Below are 25,626 nucleotides of genomic sequence, written 5' to 3'. Positions count from 1 at the left end.
TTCTAGGAATGGGACAGATCCAGTGAGGGGGACAGGGGCTGTCCTTGGGATCATGGGGCTCAGAAAAGGATGGAAATAGATGGGGCTGCTCCCCCACCCAGTCTTTGTAAGGTGAGATGGTGGAAGATCGTGCTGCATATATCTGTGTGGACTGACAGGGGGGTTGGAGGAAGGACCGAGTCCTTGCCTGCCAGCCCTCTCCTGCTTTAACCATTAGGCTGCATCCTCCAACAGGAATCTAAACTCTCCTCCTGCCATCTAGCTCCGCCCACTGCCTGTCAGGCCTGAAGAAGGGGCTTTGCCATCACTCGGCTGTAGTGCTGTCTAGAGAGACATCTGCTGGGAATATGAAAACAAGGGGGCATGGAAACTCCCCCCTTGCCCACTCAATCCAAGACATTGTTCCCCAAGAGGAAGAGAAAAGAGGCTCCTCTACCCTCTGGTCACACTGGGCTGAACCACCTTGTACAGAAAGACAACGGTTTGAAGTGAGGGGGCAAGTTCTATCCTCCCACCCGGTCCCCATCCCATGCCCCCCTCCCTGCTTCTATCCTACTGCTAGTCACACAAAAGTACCTTTATTTCAGTATTTTTTTTCCACGTGATGCACAAACAAGTCAAAAATGTCACTGATCCAAAAACCCAACGTGCAAAACAGAAAGGAACCAGCACAGACAGGCCCCCTCGGCCCTGCCCCCTGCCCAGGCCAGACCCTCCCTCACCGCCACAGCACTGGAGGGAGCTCCCACCCTCCACTAACATAGCAACAGAGGCAGGCTCTTCCTAGGCGCATCACCCGACATTTCAGTGCAGCCATTGTGGTAAGGAGGGCAGGGCAGGGCTCCTACCCTCTCAGCCTCATTTCCGCCTGCGTCCGCATGGCATTGGGCACAGGGCGGTGAAGGGCTCGCTGGTGTCGTTGGCTCCGGTGAAAGGTGTGGCCGCCTCGGGCCCGCAGGGTGTGGAAGGCAGCCGGGCAAGTGGGGGGTGGTGATGGTGTCCTTAGTTGGGGGACAAGTCTGGGGGGCAGTTACCAAATGCCGCTAGACCTGCCTCCGGGGGGAGCGAGAATCCGGGCCGAAGCTCGCTTTGGAACATGGTCATCGATTTGAGAACCTGTGGCAAGAAAAGGGAAGGGAGTTCTACATCAGAAGCGTGTTGGTTAGAATCTTTTTCTTCTTGTCTGCATTCTGCTCCATCCTGCCCCCCATTAGAGGCCACACAAGGTGCTGGGAGGAGGAAGGCTGCTGGCGGAAGGCCATATCCTGCTCCACTGCCTCGCTTCCCAAGTAGGGAAGCAGTACCCAGGACTCACAAGGCCCATCTTCAGCACCCCAGGAAGAGAACAGTGGTGCAGATAAGGGAGAGGCAGGAGGGAGGGCATACCAATGGGGGTGGAGATGAACAAGGATGTAGGGGAGATCCAAAATCATGCAGGGCTCACAAGTTCAACCCCTCACACAAACACACACTGAACAATGAGACAAATTCATGGAGGAAAAGAAGAAAGGCAATTAATAGCCCCTCCATGTTCAAAGTTAAAATATCTCTAGTTATCAGATGCTGGGGACAAAGGATAGGGGAAGGGTGTTAATATAATCTGCTGCTTTGTAGGCACCCAGACATATCTGGCTGGCCACCGCTGGAAAGAGGATGACAAATTCTATAGAACCACTTTAGTCTGATCTAGCAACAGAGACATTCTTAGAACTCCTGGGAGGAACGCTGCCCCAAGGTCAGGGTTAAACCATTCAAATTTTGGGGCCATTCACTTGGATTGCTGTGAATTTGAATGCAATATTCTACATTTTTAATGTTCTGGCTGAAACTGATTCCTCAATGAAGAGCAAGTTAGGATGAGTGAATCAATGAGAGTGAATGAATAAAGAGGGTCAAGCAAGCATCTTCCCTGCAGAAATCCCCAGAACAGATGTCCCTCAGCCCCACACAACAGACACATCATACCTCCACAGAGACATATTACAAGATATCACCCCCTCTATTCCTGCATAGCTGTAGGAGCCCACCAGCCTCCCATTTTCTCACTGAAGGGGTCCATGCCCTATAAAAACACCAGTGACTCTTTTTACATGCAACTCTCTCTAGCTCTACAGAACAGCCCCCCACCCCAAACCTATGCAGATCTCAAGCACACATCGAAACCCACAGACCTAAAAGTAGAATATGCTCTCCCCCAGTCTACAGCTAAAATAAGGTTTAGAGATTTCTGGTGATATCTGCTTCATAAAGGATAACACCCCTGTGATTTGCATTATGAACCCAAAATGTCACTTGGAGTTATTTTTCCAACTCTTGCACCAAATTGCATCCCTAGGGATGCATTTTGCTGTAGCCTCCAAAAGTCCACAAGTGGCCAACATTTTTGCCTCCTGTCCTCTGTTTCCATCCTGCTTTGCACTCTGATTTCTGCCAATGGAACTACACCTTCCTCCTCCATAACAAATACAGGGAACCACAACCACCTCCCTTGACAACACACTTGCAGCCACTGAAACAGGGGAAACACCAAGGGAGCAGGCAGTGCAAGCAGTGTGATTAGCTGACTGCTGGCCCTTAGCAAGCAGGGTGGAGATATGAGAAGAGCTGTTGGATTTAGAGGAGGGGCAGAGGAATTGGGAATCTCTTTGCGGCCCTTGCAGAAATGTGCTTCAATAGTTAGGGGGTGTAAAAATCAGTCAGTCCCTCCCAGCTGTCCAGTGAGCAAGGATATGAAATGCTGCCCTCCAAGATAAGAGGGAAAGGGGTACCGAGAGTGTCTGAGGCAGAGGAATGAGCTAGGTGGTGGTGGTGATGGACAGAGCATCAGGTTTGGGATCTAGGTGCCTGAGCATCATTGGGGCCGGGGTATCCCACTTCCTGGGGTCCTCCCCACAAAAGACCCGCTCCAGCCCCGCTCTTACCGGACAGGCTGAAGCTGGACTCGTGGAGGTCCCTCATGCCCCCGTGTCTTGTGGCAGGTCGGGTGGGGGTGTCTGCAAGTGGCGTCCCCGTCTCTTTTTTCCCAGCGTGCACAACCACAGCCACGTCCCCCAGGTACGGGGTGCGGTCCACGCCCTTAAGCTTTAAACTCTAATTTAAAAAAAAATACACAAAATAAAAGACAACCATCAGAACCCCACCCCTGAAAAAGACTACCTGTGAGAACCCATGTCCCCTGGGCAGAGGCAACCCTAAAATGGGGAAAGCTACCTGCTTCCAGCAACAGCCTCTCTGGCACTCCTTGACCATTTTGGTGGGGCTAAAGGGAGTGTGTGTAGTTGGGCCCATCCTCACACATGGGGCACAGTCATTTCCCTTAGCAGCAGGATTAGCTGGGGAGGGAGGGGGAGGGCTGTTCAGCTGGCCTTGCTTGTCTTTTCATAACTATGGGATTGGAATCCTGTAACTTGCTATCTGCAAAGGATGACATTCAATCAGGGATGGACTTTGGGGTAGAAAGCCAGAACCACAGGACACAGGCTCACCTCCACCCACCCCCACAGGCTGTAGCTCAGCATTTGAAGCATATATTGCCATCTAAAATGGGGGGGGGGGGGACACATAAGACCATTACGTCTGAGAGAACAGGTCAGCCACTTCCCCTCCCCAGTCCTGAATGCAGCAGGCCTGCTGAAGTTAACTCCTTCATCTCTCTCTGGGCATGATTTAAGACACTATAAAGCTGTAACCCAGACCTGGGCATAGCTACCCCCCTGTTCCCTCACCAACTCCTACATAACTAGCTGAAAACTCCCCACCAGCAAACCCCTCAGCCTTATCAACTAGGGCTGGTAGAATTTCACAGGTAGGAAGTGTGGCAGGTGTGAATGGGTACATGTGCCAGTTCCTTTCTCCATCTCTGTCTACTTCAGTGCTGCCATCTCCAATCTATCGGAAATATTCCTCTGGCTGTCTTTATCTCCCTCCCGCTTCTATACCCCTCTCTTGCTAGCTCTCTCTGGCTGCATCTCCCGGCTCCTGCTTTCTGTCTACTGTTCAGCTGGCTTCCCCCTGCCGGCCCACCAGTACCCCTCTTGATTTCCTTTCATTTCTGCTCCCCCTTTGCCAAAGTGCAGTGCTTTGCTTTCCCCATAGGAATCCCAGGCACTGTCCGCATGAGCAATTAAAAGGATGCACTCAGGGACACTTTGGGGGCAATGAGCTCCATTACAAAGTCCGCTCCTGACCCCCCCACCCCCCTGTTTTCTGCAGTGCAATCTTCCCCAGGGATTTCTTTGCAGGAGCAGTTCTGCACAGGACCACACTGCCCAGCATTCTAAACTGTGTCAGAAGTAGGCTTTGTACAAGCCCAAGGAACCCTGAGATTTCATCAGGTACTGCTGAAACACTTTCAAGTCTCTCTATGCAGTTTTGCCATTTACATGGATATGGGTATTTCCATGATGCTGAGGTCTGTATCCATTTACAAAGCAGCAGGCTCTAATGCTTCTTTGTCTCCTTCACACAAACTGTGGGCACCAGGCTGCTTCCTGAGAAAGGGCTCTCCTTCCCTCCTGGCCAAACCTCTTACCCTTTCTGTGGTGATACTGGTGAGTGGGAGGAGGAGGAGGGAGAAAATAATGCTCCTCTAGCTTCCTCCCCCCATCCTAGAGAGCCTTGCGAGCCATACTGAGTCTGGGCTTGGCTCAATCCTTGCATTTTCTTTCAAACAGCAAAATACCTCTTGATGCTAAATTCTGCACTTATGTACGGAAAACACAAACATGCGGGACATGCAGAGCCTGGTAAACATGCCCGCCCACCATCCCCTTTTATCCTGGCTTCTACTAGCAGTCCTCTCTTCAGTTGTTATCTTTTTAAATTCACAGCACTCTTTCCTTCCTGTTGTGGAATTTAATAATCACCATGTGAACCTCCTCTTCCCCCCCCCCACCCAATAACATCTTCTAGCTTCCCCCTCCCTTGGCAGTTGCATGGGGCAAGCATCATATAATCCTCAGCACTTGCATTATGTTCAAAGGGTGTCACATATATAGTCTCAATGGGATCCTGACAATAATCTCATAAGTGGGCTTTTATCCTCTACTACTGCAAATGCAGAGCTGAGGGTAAGAGGTGATGGCATGCCACCTTCAACAAGTTTTTCATTTCAGCACAGGACTTTTATGCTCAGATTGTGCTTCGCCAGCTCCCTCCCCCTCAGAGCTACACCTTGGTTCACTGTGCAGAGAACTCCCTTCCTGGCCTTCATCCTCCGCGCCATACCTTTTCCCGCTGCACCAGTTTCTTGTACACAGAATCTGGGAAGGAGCGGAGTGGGAAGAACTTTCCGGTGCCCTCTGCACACATGAAGACGCCGTTCTCGTAGACCACTCGCCCCCGGCTGATGGTCACCAGTGGCACCCCATGGCAGCGCATGTTCTCATACAAGTTCACATCACCCCCTTGGACTTGGGTGCTGGCTGAGATGGTCCTGCAGAAGAACAAGGGGAGCTGAAGGGGGTGGCAGTCTTTGCTTGGAGCTGGGGGTGACTGCAGCCCAAAGTGCACAGGCTGAAGTTTTTGCACATGGCAACGCTAACAGATGAAGCCCCAGCCCTTCCCTGCTTCTCAGCAAAAGACTAATGAATGTAGAGCCACCTGCCAGTTAGTCATTGCCTAGCTTACTAAGCCCCTGAAATTTTATCTCTCTGGATCTCCCCTATAGGCAGACATGGTTACATCTGTTCCCTTTGGAGCAAGATGTTGATTCTCTAGTCCCATTCAGCTATAGGAGCTAGGATGCTAAGGGAGATTGCAGTTCCACCAAAGGAATTCAAAGACTGACTGTGGTATCATCCCTCATTTTTTATTGCTAAAAATTAACAGGCAAATAAAAGGAAGGCTGGCTGGACAAGATCCAAGAGAAGAATAAGAACCTCCCCCTCTAGGTTTCATGGAACAGTCCTTGAAAGTCCTTAACTTTGCACATTTCTCTTCTTCATTTTCACCCTAAATTTCCCCTTTGAATTCATAAGCCCAAAGAGTTCAAAGGATGTCGAGGCCCTTAAAAGGGGAAGATACTCAATCACAGAGAGGCCAAGGGCTCAGTGGTAGACTACATGATTTACATGCAGACAGTCTCCACTTCAATCCCTGATGTCTCCAGCTAGAAGGATCTAAATCAGAGAGGCTGGAGGAGCTGCTGCCAATCAGAGTAGAAAGCACTGAGACAGATGGATCAGTGGCTCAGCTCTGTATTACACTGTTTCATATTTTTCAATGCAAAAGGGTTTGTGAGGCAATAAATTCCCAATAAGAGCCCCATGGTGCAGAGTGGTAAGCTGCAGTACTGCAGTCCAGGCTCTGCTCATGACCTGAGTTCAATCCCGGGTGGAAGCTGGGTTCAAGTAACTGGCTCAAGGTTGACTCAGCCTTCCATCCATCCGAGGTCAGTAAAATGAGTACCCAGTTTGCTGGAGGGAAAGTGTAGATGGCTGGGGAAGGCAATGGCAAAGCACCTTGTAAAAAGTCTGCTGTGAAAACATCATGATGCAATGTCACCCCAGAGTCAGAAACCACTGGTGATTGCACAGGGAACTGCCTTCACCTTTTAAAATCTCCAATAAAGGAAGGAAAAGGAAAGGAAAGGTTCCCTGTGCAAGCACCAGTCATTTCTGACTCTGAGGTGACGTTGTTTTCACAACATTTTCACGGCAGACTTTTTACAGGGTGGTTTGCCATTGCCTTCCCCAGTCATCTACACTTTCCCCCCAGCAAAGTGGGTACTCGTTTTACTGACCTCAGAAGGATGGAAGGCTGAGTCAACCTGGAGCCGGCTACCTGAAAACCCAGCTTCTGCCGGGGATTGAACTCAGGTCATGAGCAGAGCTTAGGACTGCAGTACTGCAGCTTTAATACTCTGTGCCACGGAGCTCTTCCAATAAAGAAAAGTCCTCTCTTATTCAAATAAAGCTTGTGCTGTGTTTGCACCACCTAGTGTGTCTTGGAGAAAGTAGCAGGAACATAAGAAGTCATGTTGGATCAGGCCAATGGCCCATCCAGTCCAAGTCTGAAGATAAGCCTGAAGCTATTACCTGGCTAATATGGAAGACGGGGCTGTCTTTTCCCCCAATCAGGAGATTGGAAGATACAGGTACTTCTTTATTCAACTAGTGATTAATTTGCTAATTCACTGCCAGTGGATGTAATGATGGCATTAGAGCATTCAAAGGGGATTAGACAGATTAATGGTAGGTAAATCCATCGCTGGATACTAGCCTATGTAACTAAAGGGCACCTCCATATCTAGAGATAGTCCTAAGAGGCAGCATCAGAGGATCATCTTGGCCTGTATGCCCTGTCATTGGCCCTCTAGAGTAGCAATTTGGCTTCTGTGTGAAACAGGATGCTGGACTAGATGGACCACTAGTCTGATCCAGCAGGGGATTTCTTATGTTCTTAGATGCAGAACTTGTAATACTACAGAGGACTTACTACTTTCATGCAATCCCATGAAGCAAATATGATTCACCAGTGAACTTGGAAGTCTAGTGAATTTTAAGCACTTCCTTCATTGCATACTTTGGCAACTGTGCACACAATGTTCTTGTAAATGTGATGCTCTTTGCATCTTCTGTGTAGTGACAGTGATGGCTACATAGGATTTGCTCTATTAGTAAAATCCCGGGAAAGGGATTTTACTAAAACTGTGGGAAAGCACTGTGGAACTTATCTGGCAGACTCTCAAGCGATTCTCCCATTCTCAGCTTCACCAATGCTGTGGTGGCAAATGCTCATAGACCATTCCATGCCCTCCCATTCACATAACAACATGAGGTTGGCCCCTTGACTAGGTTATCAGCCCATGTTCCAGGTGCCTACTTTGTGGCTTCTGGGTCCCACACAACCACATCAGCATCTGCTCCAGGGATGATGCGGCCCTTTCGGGGGTACAGGTTGTGGATCTTGGCAGCATTCGAGCTGGTGATGGCAACAAAGCGGTTCTCGTCCATCTTGCCCCCCACCTGCAATGGGCACATAAAGAAAGTCCTGGCTGAACGGTCTTCCTGCAACAGTGGGGTTGACAAGGGAGCTCCAGTCTTCACTTGATTAAGGAAGCAGAGTGAGGCATGCATAACATAGCCCATTACTTGGCTGCAATCTCTCCTCTCTCACTGGAAGGAACTCTTGTTACTGTTCTCTGCTAATCCTGGGCAGGTGCCTGTGGTGGGATTTCCCCCTTGCTTGTAGCCTTGGTAATACTATGTGGGAACTCACTTCCCTTGCTCCACTGAGATGCAAACCCTTATATGAGATTCTTGGTGACTGTGTTTAAAAAGCAGCCAGAGCAATAGAGGAGTCACAGCTAAAGGGGGCAGGGAAGAAGGGATGGATTTGGATCAATCCCCTTGCACTCCAATGGTGGCTGAAGGATACAGGGCTGGTGAGAGTGAGCATGGCTAGCCTGGGTGTGAGCTAGGGAGGAACAGCACAGAAGCACCAGGAATTACTACACTGTGAAGTGAACACTGAGGACCATGCAGATGGTCTGGGGTTAAGCAGGGGCAGTCAAGCATCACTACTGATTTGGGGGGGCTACCAGCTTGCACCTCACTGTGGTTGGTGACCAGGGTCATTGGCCCTGGTGTGGGTGGCACTGCCTCTCACAAGTAGCTTGCAATCCAGAACAGGACCACTCTCCAACCAACTGTTTGCATCTCTACACACCTCTTCACCCCCCACAATTTCCACTGGCCCTGCAAGTGGCAATTCCACTTCCAGTCACAGTTAGGAGATCATGCCTGGATGTGTATGTGGTGGCCAGTGCTGGAGTGCTAGGTGTCCCTGTCAGTAGCTGAAATATGGGGCAAGTTACAGCTCCTGGGGAGCCTAGACAAAGCATTTTGGTTCACCCTGCAACTTAAATGGATAATAGTGATTTATGGTACCCAGTGAGAAATCATCAGATGTCCTCTGCTTGGAACTGCCTCCATGCCCCCACTACAAAGGGAGGAGGAACCCTGCCTTCTGAAAAGGCCCCACCCACATCTGTCACCTACCACGCCACGTTCCCAGATGACAGCCATCCGGTCCTGAACCCCACTGACTCCATGTGGGATCTTGGTGAAGTCCTCCTTGCCCATAGCCTTCTGCTTGGTGGTGAACGGCCGGTGATCAGAAGCCACTACGTTCAAGGTGTCACTAGGAGAGAAAGAGAGGAAAGGCGGTAAGGAGGAGAGAGGGGCCCCCATCCTAATGTCCACTCTCAGCACCAGGGCTTTTTTTGAGCAGGAACACACAGGAACGCAGTTCCAGCTGGCTTGGTGCCAGGGGTGTGGTCTAATATGCAAACGAGTTCCTGCCAGGCCTTTTCTACAAAAAAGCCCTGTGTGAAACAATGGTGATGTCAGGGGGTGTGGCCTAATATACAAATGAATTCCTGCTTGGATTTTTCTATAAATAAAGCCCTGCTCAAAACTATCACACATCTGAAAAAAGCGTGCTCCTCTGCCTCTCCACACAAAGTTACGCACTCTTGTTTATTTACTTAGTTGGCTTTCCCAGCTCACTCTTCTATCCTAATCTGAATCCCCAGTGTAGTTTACAACAGATCTAAAACAATGTAGAACAATTATAAAATTATACTGCATACAGTTAAAAAGCACCACCACCAGAAGCCAGCTACAAGGTACAGGCTTTGATCCTATAACGATCAGTGGGGTGACAAATATCTCAGCCAGATCATCTTCACATCCAGTGAATAAATTCCATGCATAACTAGATAGACTCTGCAATAGAGCACATTCCTTCTTCCACAAAATCTTCCGGTTTCGCAAGTTCAGTGGTTTTCAGTGGGCCTTTGTGCAATGGAAGAAAAGGACTATCTAGCATGCTCAGGACTTATTCGTAGGATCCAAGCTACAAGGGACAAAAAGGAAGTCAGCAATTCCAGACATAATAAAAACCATTTAGCCCCAGGTCCAATCACCCACATCTCCAGTTAAGGCTCAGGTAGCAGGTAATGTGAAGCCCTGGAGAGCCGCTGCCAGTCTGAGTAGACAATACTGACCTTGTTCTGATTCAGTGTAAAGTAGCTTCATAAAATACCCCATTCCCAGCCCATGGTGCCAGACTGCTCCCTCCCCACTCTGCTGCTATGGTGACTTGTCCTTGGGCTCCTCGAGCCTTCCCTCCCATAAGGGCATTTTCTATCTTCTTCTGACTGGGGCTGTGCCCCATGCTTAGGACTCTGAACACAGTTTAGGGCACTATCAAGGCCGAGCCCCCCAAAGCTTCCTTACTTGGCAAGCAAGCTCATGAGGTAGGTGGAGGTGTTGGTGTCCAGCCGCAAGGGTGGCACAGTCACGTAGGCCGCTGCATGTGACCAGTCCTGGTGATAGTAGTGCAAGCCCGTCAGTGTGGCATGTGCCGTGGTGGTCTCTGCATACACAACCTTTCCTGCAAGGAAGAGAGAGGCTTTGGTGGATCATCCTGCTTATCATGATGATTCCCTGGGGCCCATCTCTCAGTCCCTCTATTGGACGGTACATACTACAAGATTTGTCCAAAGCCAAATAATCCATGGCAGATGTAGGCCTTTAGCCCAGATGTAAGTATGGTCTTTAAATGTCATCAGGAGCCTCACCTATTATTGCAGAAGTGAACTAATATCTCCACACAGACTGCTGCGGTCACCTTATCAGATGAAAGAAACCAGGTAGCTGGTCTCCCAGAACCCAAGCCCTTCAGGAGATGGGACAAACTGGTGGGCACCCAGATCTAAGAGGAGCCAGCCATTCCTGCTTCCTTCTTTCCAATGCATCAGAGAATTATGGACCACTTGGAAGGAAGCAACCTTACAAAAAAGACTTTAATAGGCCCCAGGACGGTGCACTGCTGGGCTGGAAAGTGAATACAAAAACTGACATTTTGCACTGACTCTGGAAGTTTACTCCCCTTCTGGAGCCATGGAGTGGCGGTTCTTACCTTGCATCTTGGCTGTGGCTATGACATCCCCAGCCGACATGCTGGAAACGTTGACCAGGTAGACGGGGCAGTGAGTCTGCCAAGGGAGGAGACATGCAAAGGCATCAGACAGGGCTGTGGGGGCAGCCAGCCCCTTGTGGTGCAGGGATGATTCCACTAGGGATCAGACTCTGCCCCTTCCCAGGGAGTTCTGGGGCTGAAAGTAACCTGAAGGAGACTGGGGGTTGAAGTGCACTGGGGCAGACAGAAGGCAAGGTCCTCACCTGAGACAGTAAGAGGAACCCCACCAGATACATTATCAATCCCCTGTGACAAGAAGAGGGATGGGTGAGCATTGGGACACAACTGCAGGGGCTAAGACTGGACTGGGGCTTCAGTCTGCCAGGACAAGGAGCAGGGGCGCTGGTTGCTTACCCGGTTAGCGATGGTGATGACACGATGCGTGGCTTCAGCTTCCAGCTGCAAAATGCATAGAGGACAGAGAGATGACGTAAGTGCCCAAGCCATGCCACCGAGAGCTGTTCTGGAAGTGGTTTTGCTGGACACTAGGCATAACAGTTCCATGTGCTGCAAGCAACACCTATTTGTCCCCTGAAATGTCATGCAGTGCCTGACCCTCCCCAGGTCTGGGGACAGATAGCAGGACTGTAATCAGGGAACCTCAGATGAGGGCAATATTGGATTCTCTGTGCTAAGAAGGAAACAGGTACGCCAAGCCAGTCCAAGTTCTGTATACCAAATACCATTAAAATTAGCACAAGTTTGACTTGTTTTGCATAATTTATTCTGTGTCTGCCAAACACAGAGCAAGACAGCACTTGATGGCCACTGGAACCCTTTCTCTGCTTTGTGCTAGTGCCAGAGATTTCATAATGCCAATAGATGTTATCGCAGAAACCATAAGGGCTAGAAACTTACACCTCATTCCAAATTTAAGTACAGCAATCTCTGCAACAACAGACCCCCCCCCCCATGTGCTCCTGTCTTTCTGCAGTTACTGCCACATTCTTTGACAGATGCCACAGCTGAGACAGCCTTACAAGGGGATACTTATTTTGTGTCTCCTGAAAATAGTCAACTAGGCTACCTAACAGTTCTTTCTTTGATCTTCCTGAAGGTGTCTGGTTTCCAAGAGTTCATGCAGGTCACCACATTACCCCTTTTACTGTTAGTTGCTGGGGCTGAGCTGAGACAGGCCAAACACACCTGAATACCAACTAAGTAGGGGCAACTCCTACCAGGAGCAGATGAAAGAGGTTGGGGATCATTTGGGGATCCTAGGATTGGATCCTAGAATTCTTTTGGGGATCCTAGAATTGGACCCCCAGAAGAAGCCATGGAAGGATTTGGAGACGTTATGGTGCTGACCACTTGCAATATGAGCCACCCTTTCTTGCCAATATAAGCCACTATTTCTTGCAATATGAGCCACCCTTACCTCCTCTGGCCGGCTAATCTCGATTCCCTCTGGACCAGTGATGCCCAGGTCTAGCACTTCCCTGGCTCCCTGCAGTGGAAACCAGAACAGTGTGTTAGTCTTTGGCAGGCAAGGGAGACCCACCTAATGTTTCCCTCTCTTCTGCCACTTCGGGTTTATGCTGAAAGTCAGCTGGCATGTAACATTTATTCTTTAAAAAAACAACAACACAACCCCACAATCTGGAAGGGCACAAGATTCAAAGGAAATGCATGTGCCTCTCCCAACACACATGGTCAATGCATAATTGATAGTGAAGTGGAGATTCCAATTCATAGAATCATAGAGTTGGAAGGGACCCCCAGGGTCATGTAGGCCAACCCCCTGAACAATGCATGAACTTCACAAATACCTCCTTCCCCCTAGACATACATCCCCAGTGACCCCTGCTCCATGCCCAGGAGATGGCAAAAGCCTCCAGGATCCCTGGACAAACTGGCCTGGAGAAAAATTGCTGACTGACTCCAAATTGGCAAACAGCATTTCCTTGGGCATGTAAGAAAGGGACACAAGAACTTAGCATTGATGCAACCCTTCCCATCCTCCTTCTCATGATCTGCCTAATTCACAGAATCAGCATTGCTGTCAGACTTGCCAGCTTTATAATATTGGCAAACCTTCTGCCCTCCAGGGAACAAGGACCCAAAAGCTGACCTCTTTCGTCCTACAGACAGGTGCAGTGGTACTGCCAGGCTCTGGATTTGCAAGTACCTCTCTACCCCCTGCTTTGTCCATCCACATCCTTTCCCACCTCAAACGGCTCACCTCGGCAACCAGCTCCCCATTCTCTGCATGGACACGGGCAATGGCCCCAATGTCCTTGCAGGCACAGAAGACCTGGTAAAGCTCGCTGTCCCGCAGTATGTACAGATCCTTGTAGGTCATGAACATCTGGAAGGAGTTGACGCCCTTTTCTCGCACCAGTGTCTCCATCTCCGATTTCACCTGTGGTGCAGGGAAGGCAGACTGAAATTATCCTCTTGTCCATTACATTAATGCAGACCTCCAGTCTCAAACATCTCCCCTTCCTCCACACATGCACAAAGAGCACAATGTTGTGTGTATGCTACACCTCTGAAACTCCAAAGATAAGATAAGACAACCCAAAAGGCCATAGTTAGATCCTGAGAGCTTAGCATCTGCCTCCTTGATGTCTAATGCACATACAGTATTCTGAATTTAACCATAATAGAGAAAGAAAAAGGGCTCTGGACTGACTATTACATAGTGGGGAAATCCCTGTTTTGGAATTCTGTTGCAGAATTTGGTACACAGTGATAATTAGTGCAAAAATCCTGATGTGACTTTTCATTTAATAAATCATTTCTAGGCCTAATAACTACAGGGTTAGCCTAAGAATAATGTGTGGGAAATTTCCCAGAGATACTGCTTTATTATTTTAGTCTGTCACCTGCCTCATGGCAGGCTGCATTTTGGGCACTACTTAATAAATATCAAATTACTCAAACAACTAAACTCTGCATACAAGATAAAAACAAGACAAGTTCATGATCAGAGCCTCAACACATGTAACACACAAAGCCCTAAAGGCTTTTTAAAACACGACAATAAAAAAGGGTTGTGGTGGGAAGTGTAACCCTTGCCTTCCTGTCATTTCTGTGCTCCTAATGTCTCCTTCCCAGTGTTGTTTTTTTAAACACACAAAAAAAGATGCCTGATACTGAATCAGATTGGCAGCAGCTCTCCAGCCTCTTGGCCAGAAGTCTGTTGCCTCATCTGCTACCTGGTCCTTTTAACTGGAGGTGCCAGGGATTGTACCTACATGCCAAACAGATGCTCTGCTACATACCAAGCAGATGCTCTATTGCCCTTACTTGGGCAAGGGCACCAGAACTCTCCTTCACTCAAATGGTTCCAGGAAGCCACTATTTGCCCTAATGGAGCACACGCACATGCCCCTGTATTAGTACATCTAAATTTCCTTCAAGGGGCAAGCAGTGACTCCCCAGAGCTGTTTCAGATAGTCATACTGTTGGTCTATCAAGCTCAGAACTATCTGTTCAGACTGGTCCTCTCCAAGGTCTCTAAGTGGTCCTTTAAACTGGAAGTGCTGGGACTTCCTGCATGCACAGCATATGCTCCATAGCTCCTCTGCTAAGATGCTGTGTGATCACAGGTGCCCTTAATACACAGTCTCAGTGTGCTATAAAGGGCAGAACCAGAATGAGGTCTGACTGAAGTTAGGAGACCTGCAGGTTCAGAGCAATGAGGAAGTGGGGGCTGTCTGCAGATGATAGGCTGTGGAAGTCAAAAATTGTGGATGCATCAGGTACTACAGAAGCCACCCTCCTTTACATGCCTCATCCCCACTTACCTTGGGTGCCCACCAGGTGATGCCCATGTGCAGGGCATAGTCACAGCACACCTTGGGGTCAGCCAGGCTGCGGCACTTTTCATAAGCATCCAGCAGGGAAGTTTCTTTATCTGGAAGCACATGTCCAATCACCATGGTTGTGCCCCCCACCAGGGCAGCCTGTGGAGAGAATGGGACGAGCCTTGAGAAGGGAGCAGGAGCAAGAAGCTCCTTGCAGATCCAAGGTGCACATTGCAGACAAGCATGCCTGCAGGCCCAACCATCAGCTCCAGAAATGAGGGGCTTGGTCATCATACTGACAACATAGAGAAGTTGGCACTCCTCTTCACACGCTCAGGGGCACTCTCCAAGCAATCAGAACCCAGGGCCAGATGGTGGCTTCATAAGCTTCCAAGTAACAAACCATTCGGACAGGACTCTGAGAGTCTTTTGGGTGCTCCTCACACACTCCAATAAATGACTCTGGATGTTGGGCTGCCATGCCTTTCTTAGGACAATATGACAGAAATGTGGATGGAGCAATAAGACAGGCCTCTCCAGTTCCTGATTCTGCACTATGGGGGAGCGAGGGAATCGAACCCATTCAACCACCACTAGACCCCCAACAAGTCTCCTCTTTTCCACCACCACTAGATTGGTTCTCAGGGGTTTAGTCCAGCCTGTAGGACTGAAGATTCCATGCTGCTCTTACCTTCTGTCTCTTTCAAGTCTTTAACACCACTTTGGCCTCTCCTTCTTTCTCCAGATTGCTACAGAGGGGACCAGTCTCTCTTACCTGAGCTCTCTAAGAGGGTAGGGCTTAAACAGCTTCCCCCTCACTCAACTCTCCTAGTAAGCGTGAACTGAATTGTGCTCAATGTGGTTTACAGAAACAGAAGACTCCAATTTCAGAAAAAAGTAGTTTTATCTCAAAGAATATAAGCAAACAACAGACAGATGAATAGATATATATCCATAAAAATGAATATATGAATAAATAGGAATAAAGATAGTAGAATACTCGAAGATTATAAGTATCTAAGCACAGGAAAATCAAATATGTAAAAAACACACCCTTCTTTTCTAAATTCTAGACTTAGCTCTAGGATGTTAAAGAGACAGACAGAAATATCTTTCTGGTTCCAGGCATGGTGTTCATTTCAGCTAGAACAGGGCTGTTCTCCCAATTTAAAGAGAGAATTCCTTCTGCTCATAAGTCCCCTTGTTAAAATACAACAGGCTGGGGAAAAGCAAAGATTCTCCATCGACTGTGTGGCTGAGCCAGAGTGGGCCAGCTTGCTGTTCTTAGGTTGTCCTGTCATACTATATTATTTTACTGCCCCCCCCCCGCAAGCTTGGAATTTGGAAAGGGTGAGGGAGTTTAACTCTCCATTTTGACCAGGACAACTATACTGGAAGTCTGAGCTTAACTTCTGACCATTCACAAAGTATGAAATCCAACAGATGCTACTACTCAGTCAAGACAGAGTACTAAACAGGGTTGAAAGAGAGACCTGGATTTATCTCTACTTGACCAAAAATTTGGTTCAGTTACTGTATCTCCTTTTAACCTGCTTCCCAGCAGGGCTTTTTTGTAGCAGGAACTCCTTTGCATATTAGGCCACCCACCCCTGATACAGCCAATCATCCAAGAGCTTACAGCAGGCCCTGTAAGAAGAGCCTTGTCAGCTTTTGGAGGATTGGCTACATAAGAGGGGTGTGGCCTAATATGCAAAGAAGTACCTGCTACAAAAAAGTCCTGCTTCCTAGGTAGTTGTGACAATAAAGGGGCATTGACAGAGATGTGGAAAACAAAAACAAAAAAAATGGATTTTTTTTCCTCCCCCATCCCCATTGGGGGAAGATTTGATAGAACTGCAACATACTTTCTGTTTTGGAATGAGTTAAATGTTTTTAAGACAAGGTTTTATAAAGTTTAATTCAATATCCAGGTATGATATTATGACTGCTTTTTACTATAATATTTGCTTTCTGATTGCAGCTTTTATTTTCTCTCTCTCTGTTGGGCAGCAGAAACTGCAACACATGTACTGAGGTGAAGCACAGGATGCAGAACTTTCAAACTCTCTCTCTATTATTGTGTTCATTTGCTATTCTGTTTGTAAAATACAAAGACGTGATTTTAAATGTGGCAAATACACCAAATAGTACCTTTTCATATGCTAAATGAGTTCTCAATGATGAATTTTTTGTTAGAGCTGTAAAACAAGTTCAATTTTCTCCAGATTTCCTAGTTTGCCCCCACTATTCCTGGCTTCAAAATTTACATCTCTAGGCAGGAAGATACTACTTATGCTGCCCAGAGCTACATAAGGCAGGAGTTCTATTTAAAAATGTAATAAGTATATTATATTAGCAGTGACATCCTAAGCAGAGTTACACCCTTCTAAGTCCATTGAAGTCAGTGGGCTTAGAAGGAGATAACTCTGTCTAGGGATAGCACTGCAATATAGCCATAAATCCTGCATGCAGCCTGGGGCAGCTTCTCAACATTGACTGATGGAAATATTTCCCTCGCTAAACATTCATCCTGTACTCTACCATCACCTCCTCTTTCCAAGCATTATTGTTTCCATCACTCACTCCCGGTTGCCCCTAAACCTATGAAGCCCATATGTTACCCATGTCAATTACCCATGTCAACAAAGGGAACGGGATACACTCTCAAAACACCATCTTGGGATTATTTTGTGATTTAAGTGGCAGCACAGTGAGCCCAGTTAATCTGTAGAGTGATCACAGTTAATCTGCAGAATTTATGAGACACTGGAGGGTTTTCAAAGCAGTGGGTTAGATCCGTTCCACTAATGGCAGCACTCTCTCTCAGCACAAGGAGCCCTTTCCCAGCACTAGAACTTCTACCAGTGGATATCTCCTTTTGCTAGGGAGGGGGATAAAGCACCACCATTAGTGGAACAAATCTGAGATCCAACCCAGTTAAATTCACTTCCATTTTTCAAGGTTAACTGCACCTGTTATATTTCTGTCTGTGACTAAGGACCACAATGGAAGGATAGCCTATGACTCCTTCTGCCCCACCCAGCCCTTTTTTTTAAATTCTTATTTTTAAAAGAGCTAGGGGGGAGCTTTGGCCCAACTCAGCAAAAGGCAGCATAGTAAATTATCTGGAAACTGCTGTCCTGAGAAACAGTATGAAGAAGTGAAGACTTTCAGGATGTTTCCATTGTTGAATCCTCCAGGTCAATTTGGGCCAGTCACAGTCTGCTTGCATTCCTCTGTGGAACTGAATCCCACTACCATTGTTACTGGACATCTCTGTTCCAAATGAAAGTGACACAAGTCAAAGCTCCTGCTCCTGTCAAGGATTACTGACACCCAAACTGTGACTTCAATCTGATGGCTCCTTAAATGCAAACAAATCAGAAGCTAAGATACTAAAGAACCACCACTCTCATCTGGGCCTTTTCTGTGGTGGTACCTCACCTCCAAAATGCCATTTTCATCTTGGCCTAGCTTTAGATAGCAAATGAAAACTCTATTATTTGCCCAGGGATTCAGTTGAGTCCACCTCCCCCTTGACTCAAGCTAAGAGCATCATATCCTCATTTATGACTGCTCTTCTGAATTCAGAAAATGATTTATTTCAGCTTGATTTGAAAGAACTTTGATGCCTTTTTTCCCTGCTGCTGTTCAGATGAAGCTTTCACCAGCTGCTTGTACTATTGTTTAGTTATATTTCTCTTTAATATGGATTTTTAAAATGCTGGCACATAGGTCTTTGGTTTTGCAATGTGAGCCACTCGGAGTATTTTAAAATGGAAGAGGCAGTTAATACCTATTTCTAACATAAATCAAGTACAAAGCCTAAGAGTGTATTACTGGAAGGAACACATCTCCTTCCCATTTACTCTTGCTGCCAGCCAGAGCTGATTCTATAAAAGAGGCATCCTAAAGCAGCTGTCTTAAGTGGCAGGTTTTTTGTTAGCACTGTTTTCTAATTATGTAATATAAGTCCTGTTGCATTGTTCACTTGTTATCAGATGCTGTCTACTTGAATTGTTTTTTTAAAATGTCTTCTAGCCCACCTTGAGTCTTGGAGAGAAAGACAAGACTATAAATGAAGGAAATAAACAAAGAAAATGGAGGAGGGGCAGCAACCTCTCCCTTCTGCCTGCCTAACAGCCACTTACTATCTCACCAGGAGCCAGGAGATAATTTTTACCTCCTCACTCTCTCATGCCTGTTGAGAAATATCAGGGTAAGCTGCACACACCAGTTCCCAAATTATCACAAGACTCCTCCTTTTGGCAGGAGTTCAGCTTCCATTGCTGGTTGCCAGTTGCTATGGTAACCAAAATGGTGGTCGACCACTCACAAGGGGAAATGAACACATGAGAGTTCATGAAGCCTGATAGTGCACCTCACCTCCCTTTCAAAATAGAGTGGGAAAGGTGCATCTGCTCTATCTCCTCTGGGGGCAGGAGCACAAGCAATGAACACAAGGCTGCATTACACTGAATCAGAGCCTTGGTCCATCAAAGTCAGTATTGTCAGACTGAGGTCTTTCACATTACCTACTGTCTGGCCTGTTTAACTAGAAATGCTAGGGATTGAACCTGGGACCTTCTGCATGCCAAGCAGGTGCTCTACCACTGAGCCACAACCCCTCTTGCAGTGAGTCGGGGGGTCGTGGCTACTGCCACTGGCGCCTCAAGCAGTTAATGATCTTGAGCTGCCACTGCCAACCTCCCTCCCTTTGTTGTCTCCCTTGTGACAAATTCTAGAAACTATAAGCTCCTTGGAGACAGGGACCCGTCTCCTGATATTGTACTGTTTCTTGCGCACTGATGGTACTATACTCAAGTATTAAATAAACAGCTACTTCAGGTTTTGTTAGGGAGTAATAAGCAAATCTCAGAGTCAAACTAGATGTGCAGTTTTTTAAAGAGGTGTGTCTGGCTGCTCAGACCCTGTTCAAGTGTCCCCTTAGCCACACTGCAGCTATGGGGAATGTTTAAAAATTCCTCTCTCCCCACCCCTGTTTTCCTGTGCTGAAATACCACTGGGGAGAATTAGTCTCCCATTTTTGATGCTCCATGTGAGTGCACATGGAACAGCAGTAAGGGGGAAATAACTTCTCCCAGCCCTATTCCAGCATGGAAAAATGTACAAAGAAGTCAGGAGCCCTTCCTCTCCCCACACTGGAATGCCTAGCCCAAACAAGCTTTCCTTTATTTTTTAAAAAGCCATTCCTTGAAGCTGCTGTGTGCAATAGGGAACCATGTGACCCAGACCCACCTCTTTAAAAACCTGCATATATAATAATGGCCCTCTTTCATAACCTGTTGTTAACTGAGCTGGTCAGAGGCTGTGCAGCTTCTTCCTCTGGCTGCTTTAGTCTAATTGCTGGAGGCTGGGAGTTCCCAGCAAGTGTGACAGGAAGGTCAAACCATTCAGGCCAGAAGAGCCCCAAAGAGCTTTGTGTAATTTTGTCCTGCACTGCCTTTTGGTGGAGAGAGAAAGAAAATCATTGTGGGCTGCTGGCTTCAAAGCAACTGTCTTCTTCAGTGTTGCCTGTCATTAGAAGAAGGTCCCGTATTTCAATGTTTCCCAACCCACAGACTCAAAAATGGATTATGAAGCCTCTGAAAGTTGGTCACAGGCCACTGGTCCCTAATGGCCACTTGGCCCTTTTCATCATTCTTGTCTGCTTTGTCAACACCTCACATTCTCACCTTCCACCTCCCTTTGCAACAATGAGTGGGGGAAATCTGTCCAGCAACTATGGTAGTAGAACAAAGCAGGAGTCAAGTTGAACCTTTAAGACCAACCAAGTTTTATTCAGAATGTAAGCTTTCATGTGCTCTCTAAGCACACTTCATCAGATGAGGAGATCAGATATAGTGCCCACTATACCTTATCCCTTCGTCCAGGGCTTTTTTGGTAAAAAAAGCCCAGCAGGAATTCATTTACATATTAGACCACACACCCTGACATCACCATTGTTTCACACAGGGATTTTTGTAGAAAAAGTCCAGAAGGGCTTATTTGCATTGTAGGCCACACCCCCTGACACCAAGCTAGTCGGAACTGCGTTCCTGTGCGTTCCTGTTCAAAAAAGCCCTGCGCTCGTCTGATAAAGTGTGCTTAGAGAGCACACGAAAGCTTACATTCTGAATAAAACTTGGTTGGTCTTAAAGGAGCAACTTGACTCCTATTTTGTTCAACTGCTTCAGACCAACCCGGCTGCCCATTTGGATCTATCTTTATGGTAGCGGCTGGGAGGAGGGGAAAATGGAATTTTACTTGCATGGGGGCAGCTGCACTTTTTGTGCAATGCTTATAGTTTCTCAACCACTTCTGGTTGGCCACTGCAGAAAATGCAGTGCTGGACTAGGTTTTTTAAGTCTGCTCCAGACAGGCTCTCCTTTCTCTATGCCAGACAGCCCTAGGGGAAGCTTCTCCACTGATGTGTGAGCATGGCCAGGACAGAGCAAGGGGAGGGTGATATCACAATTTTTAGCCATGCCAGGAGAACCAGTCTGAGGCTATTTCCCATCCTTGTGGCAAAGAGCAAAGAAACCTCCAGAATTTCCCAGGAACTGAATGACAATCTCAAATAAGCCTGGCTCCTTGCCAGAATTGTCAATCACTTTATTTATCATTGTTAATACTGTGCCAAATGTTGTGCGAGGCATCGCAGAATAAAGAAAATGACTCAGAGTTTCTGCCCATGGCTCTCAATCTTTTAAAACAATCAACAAAAGAATGAAGGAATGCAAAGGAGAAAGAAGGAATAATTTAAATGAGGGCTGCAATATATAACTGATTGAAAGGTTACATTAATGGGTTACAACATTTTGATGAACTACAAAGATGCCCCAGATTCACCATACAATTTTTTTCTAATGTTTAAAAGTAATTTTTAATTGAAGCACTTAGCAAAACCGCAGATGATCAGCTGTATCTAAGAACAGGAATCCTTCCACGTGCAAGAGGTGGGAATGCCTCTTGTCTGAAGATGCCCCCCCCCCCCGGACTCTGGAGCAGAGGTAGCCTCACACCTGGGGAGCTCACCTGTAGTCAGAGCAAGGCAGCAGCTTCCTCCAACTTAAGAGAGCTGGGGAGGAGAGAGGCCAGCTGGGGATTAGGCCATGTGCAAGTGGAAGAGAGGGCTAGGAGTAAGGGAAGTGGAAACAACAGATTTTGGGTCAGAGGGATTGGATGAAGGAAAGCACAACAGGTAGGAGCCTGGATTGGAGAGGGGGATAAAAGAGAGCCTGGGAAGCTGGCCAAGGAGAAGGATGCTGCTCTGCTGATGGGGGAAGGGGGGTGGGGTTGAAGAGGCATAGAGGTAAATAAGAAAGCTGATCCTGGGAGGCTCCTGCCATTTTGAGTCTGGAGTAAGTGCAAGTTAGCTAGAGTCAGAGGAGGGGGAGTTTGTAGAATACCAGGAGGGTAGCCACAGGCTCTTGTTTTAAGAAGATGCTCCTTGTGATGCATACCCACACTATTTATGATCCAGGTGGGTAGCTGTGTTGGTCTTAAGCAGGAGAACAGATTTTGAGTCCAGTGGCACCTTTAAGGCCAAAAAGGTTTATTCGATGTGTGAGCTTTTGTGTGCAAGCACACTTCAAATATATAGAAATGAAAGCTATTGTTTTATACACACACACACACACACATGTGCGCCTCTACATAGATGAAAAGTGAATGTTAAGTTATTAGCATGTTAAGTTATTGAGGATGTTTTGACATATGCAAAGATTAAATGGCAATAACAAGTTAAGGTTATAGGTCACAATATGTTTGGATTTAATTATGGGGAGGAAGCAGTGAAGCAATAAATATGTTAGACTAATGTGTAAAGGTATCTCTCTTAATGGTTAAGAGTAATTGAGACTCTGTTACACACCATTTGTCTCCTCTCAGGCATGAAGCTAGCTCACAGCATCCTTTCCTTTGAAGTGGGGTGCAGTGTTATGTCAGAGGAACACATTCTAATATTCATTGCATTACAGTCACTATTCTAATGTACTGTTCCAAAAAAGAAATACACTAAAATACAGAGGATGTTTAGCCCTTCTTTTAAGCACACATATGTAAGTACTGTACGTTTAGTATATGTAATGAGATAAGAAACAAATATCCCTGTTAAGTCCTGGGAGGGTTGTTTTGAGTTTTGTAATAACGTGAAGTTTAGCGATTTCCTTTTCCAGTCTGTTCCTGAAATTCTTTTGCAATAAAACAGCTACTTTGAGATTACACACTGAATATCTTGGAAGGCTGAAGTGTTCTCTTGCAGGTTTCTCAATCTTGTGTTTCCTGATTGTGGATTTGTATCCATTTATCCTTTGCCATAGGGTTTGACCTGTTTACCCTATGTAGACAACCAAAGACACTGTTGGCATTTAATGGCATGTACAATGTTAGAAGATGAGCAAGGAAATGAGCCTGAGATGGTGTAGTTGATGTTGTTAGGTTCAGTGATTGTATTGTCTGGGTCTATATGGCAGCAAAGTTGGCATTTGGGTTTATTACAAGCTCTGGTACCAGTGTCCATGTTCAAATTAGATGTTGCATTATTGTGAGTAAAGAGTTGTTTGAGATTGGGGGGGGGGGTTGTCTGTATGCAAGAAAAGGTTTGTCCCCCAATACTTATGAAAGAGAACTGTCATTGTCCAGTAGAGGCTGTAACCCCCATCAAGCTGTCCCTTCCAAGCAGAAGCTACAGCTGCATCTGCTGGTTCAAGAGGAAGGCTGTATCCTCAGATGACCCTCACAAGCCACCAGCTAATCTCCAAAGCTGCTTTGCAGGCTATGTATTCTTCGACATACAAAGAAAGGCCCACAGAAGAGATGGAGGGGAGGAAGCTGGCAGGGTAACATTTTTCCAACCAGCCTTGCATTAAAGTGGAGCAGCAAGGGTAAAAAGAAATCTCATTTTGGTCCCTACCCCAAAGGACTCAAGGCTGAACATGCACTGAGCCAGGGGCTACCCTCAGGTGTCCCAACATGTCAAGGAAACCAACAGAAGACATTGTGGAAGACAGGTGCTGACATGCATCTGAGTGCAGCAACACACATTAAATGGTCATACAGAGTTTAAGTTCAGGCAGGGATCAGTTTTCAGTGCCACAGTGGAATCCTGTAAGCAGAAAGAATGTGCCTCCAAACACATGCAAAGTGCATTTCTACCACCATTCAATTTATCAAAAAGTTATATCCAGAAACATCCACCTGCTGGGAATATAGAATGTGAGCTTTGAAGTCAGAGGGGGTGGTTGAAATATGATACCTATAATCCCCCCTTCCTTCTTTCTTTTCTGCATCCCTACTTCAATTTATAACAGAATTATCAAAGAGATGAACCACTGGACCACTTCTGGCCCTCAACTCATATAGAAGCAGGGAATGAGGGTAAGTCATAAGTCTAGAAACTCCTAAAGCCTCTTGGTGTTTCATGACAGCTCAAGATTCCTTCTTGTTTTATTTATTAACGTTATTATAGTCTGCATTTCTCACTTGTTTTTGCCGCAACCATCCAAAATGCAGGAATTTGTTTTCAAAGACTGGAAAGCAGAAGATATCTCACTGTGAGTGGAGAGGAAGGTGGGAAGAGTAGCAATTCAGCTGCTCTTGGAAAGGAAAAAAAGCAGGAAACAGAAGTGCCATCCTTTATTAATCACACCCTGGGGATGGCAAATGGAAACTAATAATATAGTGACTTCCTCAAATGGACTTTGCCAAGGGCTACTGCCTGTATTTGTGGGCAGGCAGGACTTCAGTTGGGATAGGGATTTTTTTAATAGCAGGAACTCCTTTGCATATTAGGCCACCCACCCCTGATGTAGTCAATCCTCCAAGAGCTCACAGGACTCTTAGTACAGGGCCTACTGTAAGCTCCAGGAGGACTATCTACATCAGGAGTGTGTGGCCTAATATGCAGAGGAGTTCCTGCTACAAAAAAAGCCAAGTTGGGGTCTCCAAAGCTTACTCAACAATCTTAACAGGGAACCATACTATTTATTTACTTCAATTATGTCCCATCTTTTCTCCCCAGAAGGAACCCCAAGCACTTACATCATTCTTCTCTCCTCCATTTTATCTGCACAACCATCCTGTGAAGTAGGTTCAGCTGAGAGTGACTTGCCCAAGGTCTAGCTAGTGTCCATGGCAGAGTGGGGATTCAAATCCCAAACCTTGGTCCAAAACTCTGACCTCTATACCATGCCGGCTCGCAAAGTGGTTCTCCAAAAACAAAAGGACAATCTGATTGAAGAGTGTTCTAGAACTCGGATATAATAGGGATTGGGTGGACATATGTGTCCTGACAACACTGGTACCTGGCCTTGCTATTTGCAAGAAGCCCCTACTTGTACCTGGGGGGTAGTGCTGCCTTCTATTCCTATGAGATGCCCTTTCATTTTTCTATTTTACAAGGTAACAAGTGAAGTGTACAAGGTGAGGAATTGACCTTTATATGAGTAAGGCCACCCACCCCTGGTGTAGTCAATCCTCCAAGATTGTCAATCCTCTACTTCCCTGCCCAGAGCAGCAGAATGCATAACTTGGAAAAATCACCTCCATTTTATTCTCAAGCAGCCATCCTATCAGCAGCAGTGGTCTTGTTATGTCCAATAGTTGGAACTTACAAAGCCAAAGGGAAAGTAAATAAGCAACCTATGTATGACCCATCAGATGCAATAATGGATGTGTTTGTGAGAAATCAACAGCTAAAACAGGTGTGATAAAAGGACATTCATAACCAGCTCTCTTGAATTTGTTTGGAGAAGTGATGCAGGGGTGCTGGGAGGTTGTTACTGTTTTTTCATTGTGTTGTCATTTCCCCAGTTTCTCACCACTTTGAAGCTGCTGTTAGCCCACTGGGGAAATACTGGCACAATTCTGTATTTTCTTCTGC

General features: G+C 46.7%; 1 protein-coding gene across 2 annotated transcripts in view; it reads right to left on the bottom strand.

Moving 5' to 3' along the window:
• Positions 1 to 559: 559 nt before the first annotated feature.
• The window catches only part of DPYSL5 (dihydropyrimidinase like 5), a 66,202-nt gene continuing 41,135 nt past the window's right edge, over positions 560 to 25,626 (bottom strand). Inside the window, exons 3-13 of one of the 2 annotated variants that reach the window (XM_060250927.1) lie at positions 14,742 to 14,900; positions 13,172 to 13,351; positions 12,368 to 12,436; positions 11,344 to 11,388; positions 10,930 to 11,005; positions 10,245 to 10,401; positions 9,003 to 9,144; positions 7,825 to 7,967; positions 5,227 to 5,434; positions 2,922 to 3,090; positions 560 to 1,116 (exon numbers count right to left, since the gene is read on the bottom strand). In XM_060250927.1, the coding sequence (XP_060106910.1) occupies positions 1,031 to 1,116; positions 2,922 to 3,090; positions 5,227 to 5,434; positions 7,825 to 7,967; positions 9,003 to 9,144; positions 10,245 to 10,401; positions 10,930 to 11,005; positions 11,344 to 11,388; positions 12,368 to 12,436; positions 13,172 to 13,351; positions 14,742 to 14,900 (1,434 nt within the window). In that variant the 3' untranslated portion in view covers positions 560 to 1,030. The remainder of the gene's footprint in view (positions 1,117 to 2,921; positions 3,091 to 5,226; positions 5,435 to 7,824; positions 7,968 to 9,002; positions 9,145 to 10,244; positions 10,402 to 10,929; positions 11,006 to 11,343; positions 11,389 to 12,367; positions 12,437 to 13,171; positions 13,352 to 14,741; positions 14,901 to 25,626) is intronic. The other variant, XM_060250936.1, reaches the window with a different exon arrangement.

Source organism: Heteronotia binoei, chromosome 1 (assembly GCF_032191835.1).
Source record: "Heteronotia binoei isolate CCM8104 ecotype False Entrance Well chromosome 1, APGP_CSIRO_Hbin_v1, whole genome shotgun sequence".
NCBI classification, from domain to species: Eukaryota; Metazoa; Chordata; class Lepidosauria; order Squamata; family Gekkonidae; genus Heteronotia; species Heteronotia binoei.
This window is presented reverse-complemented; position numbering and strand designations above follow the sequence as displayed.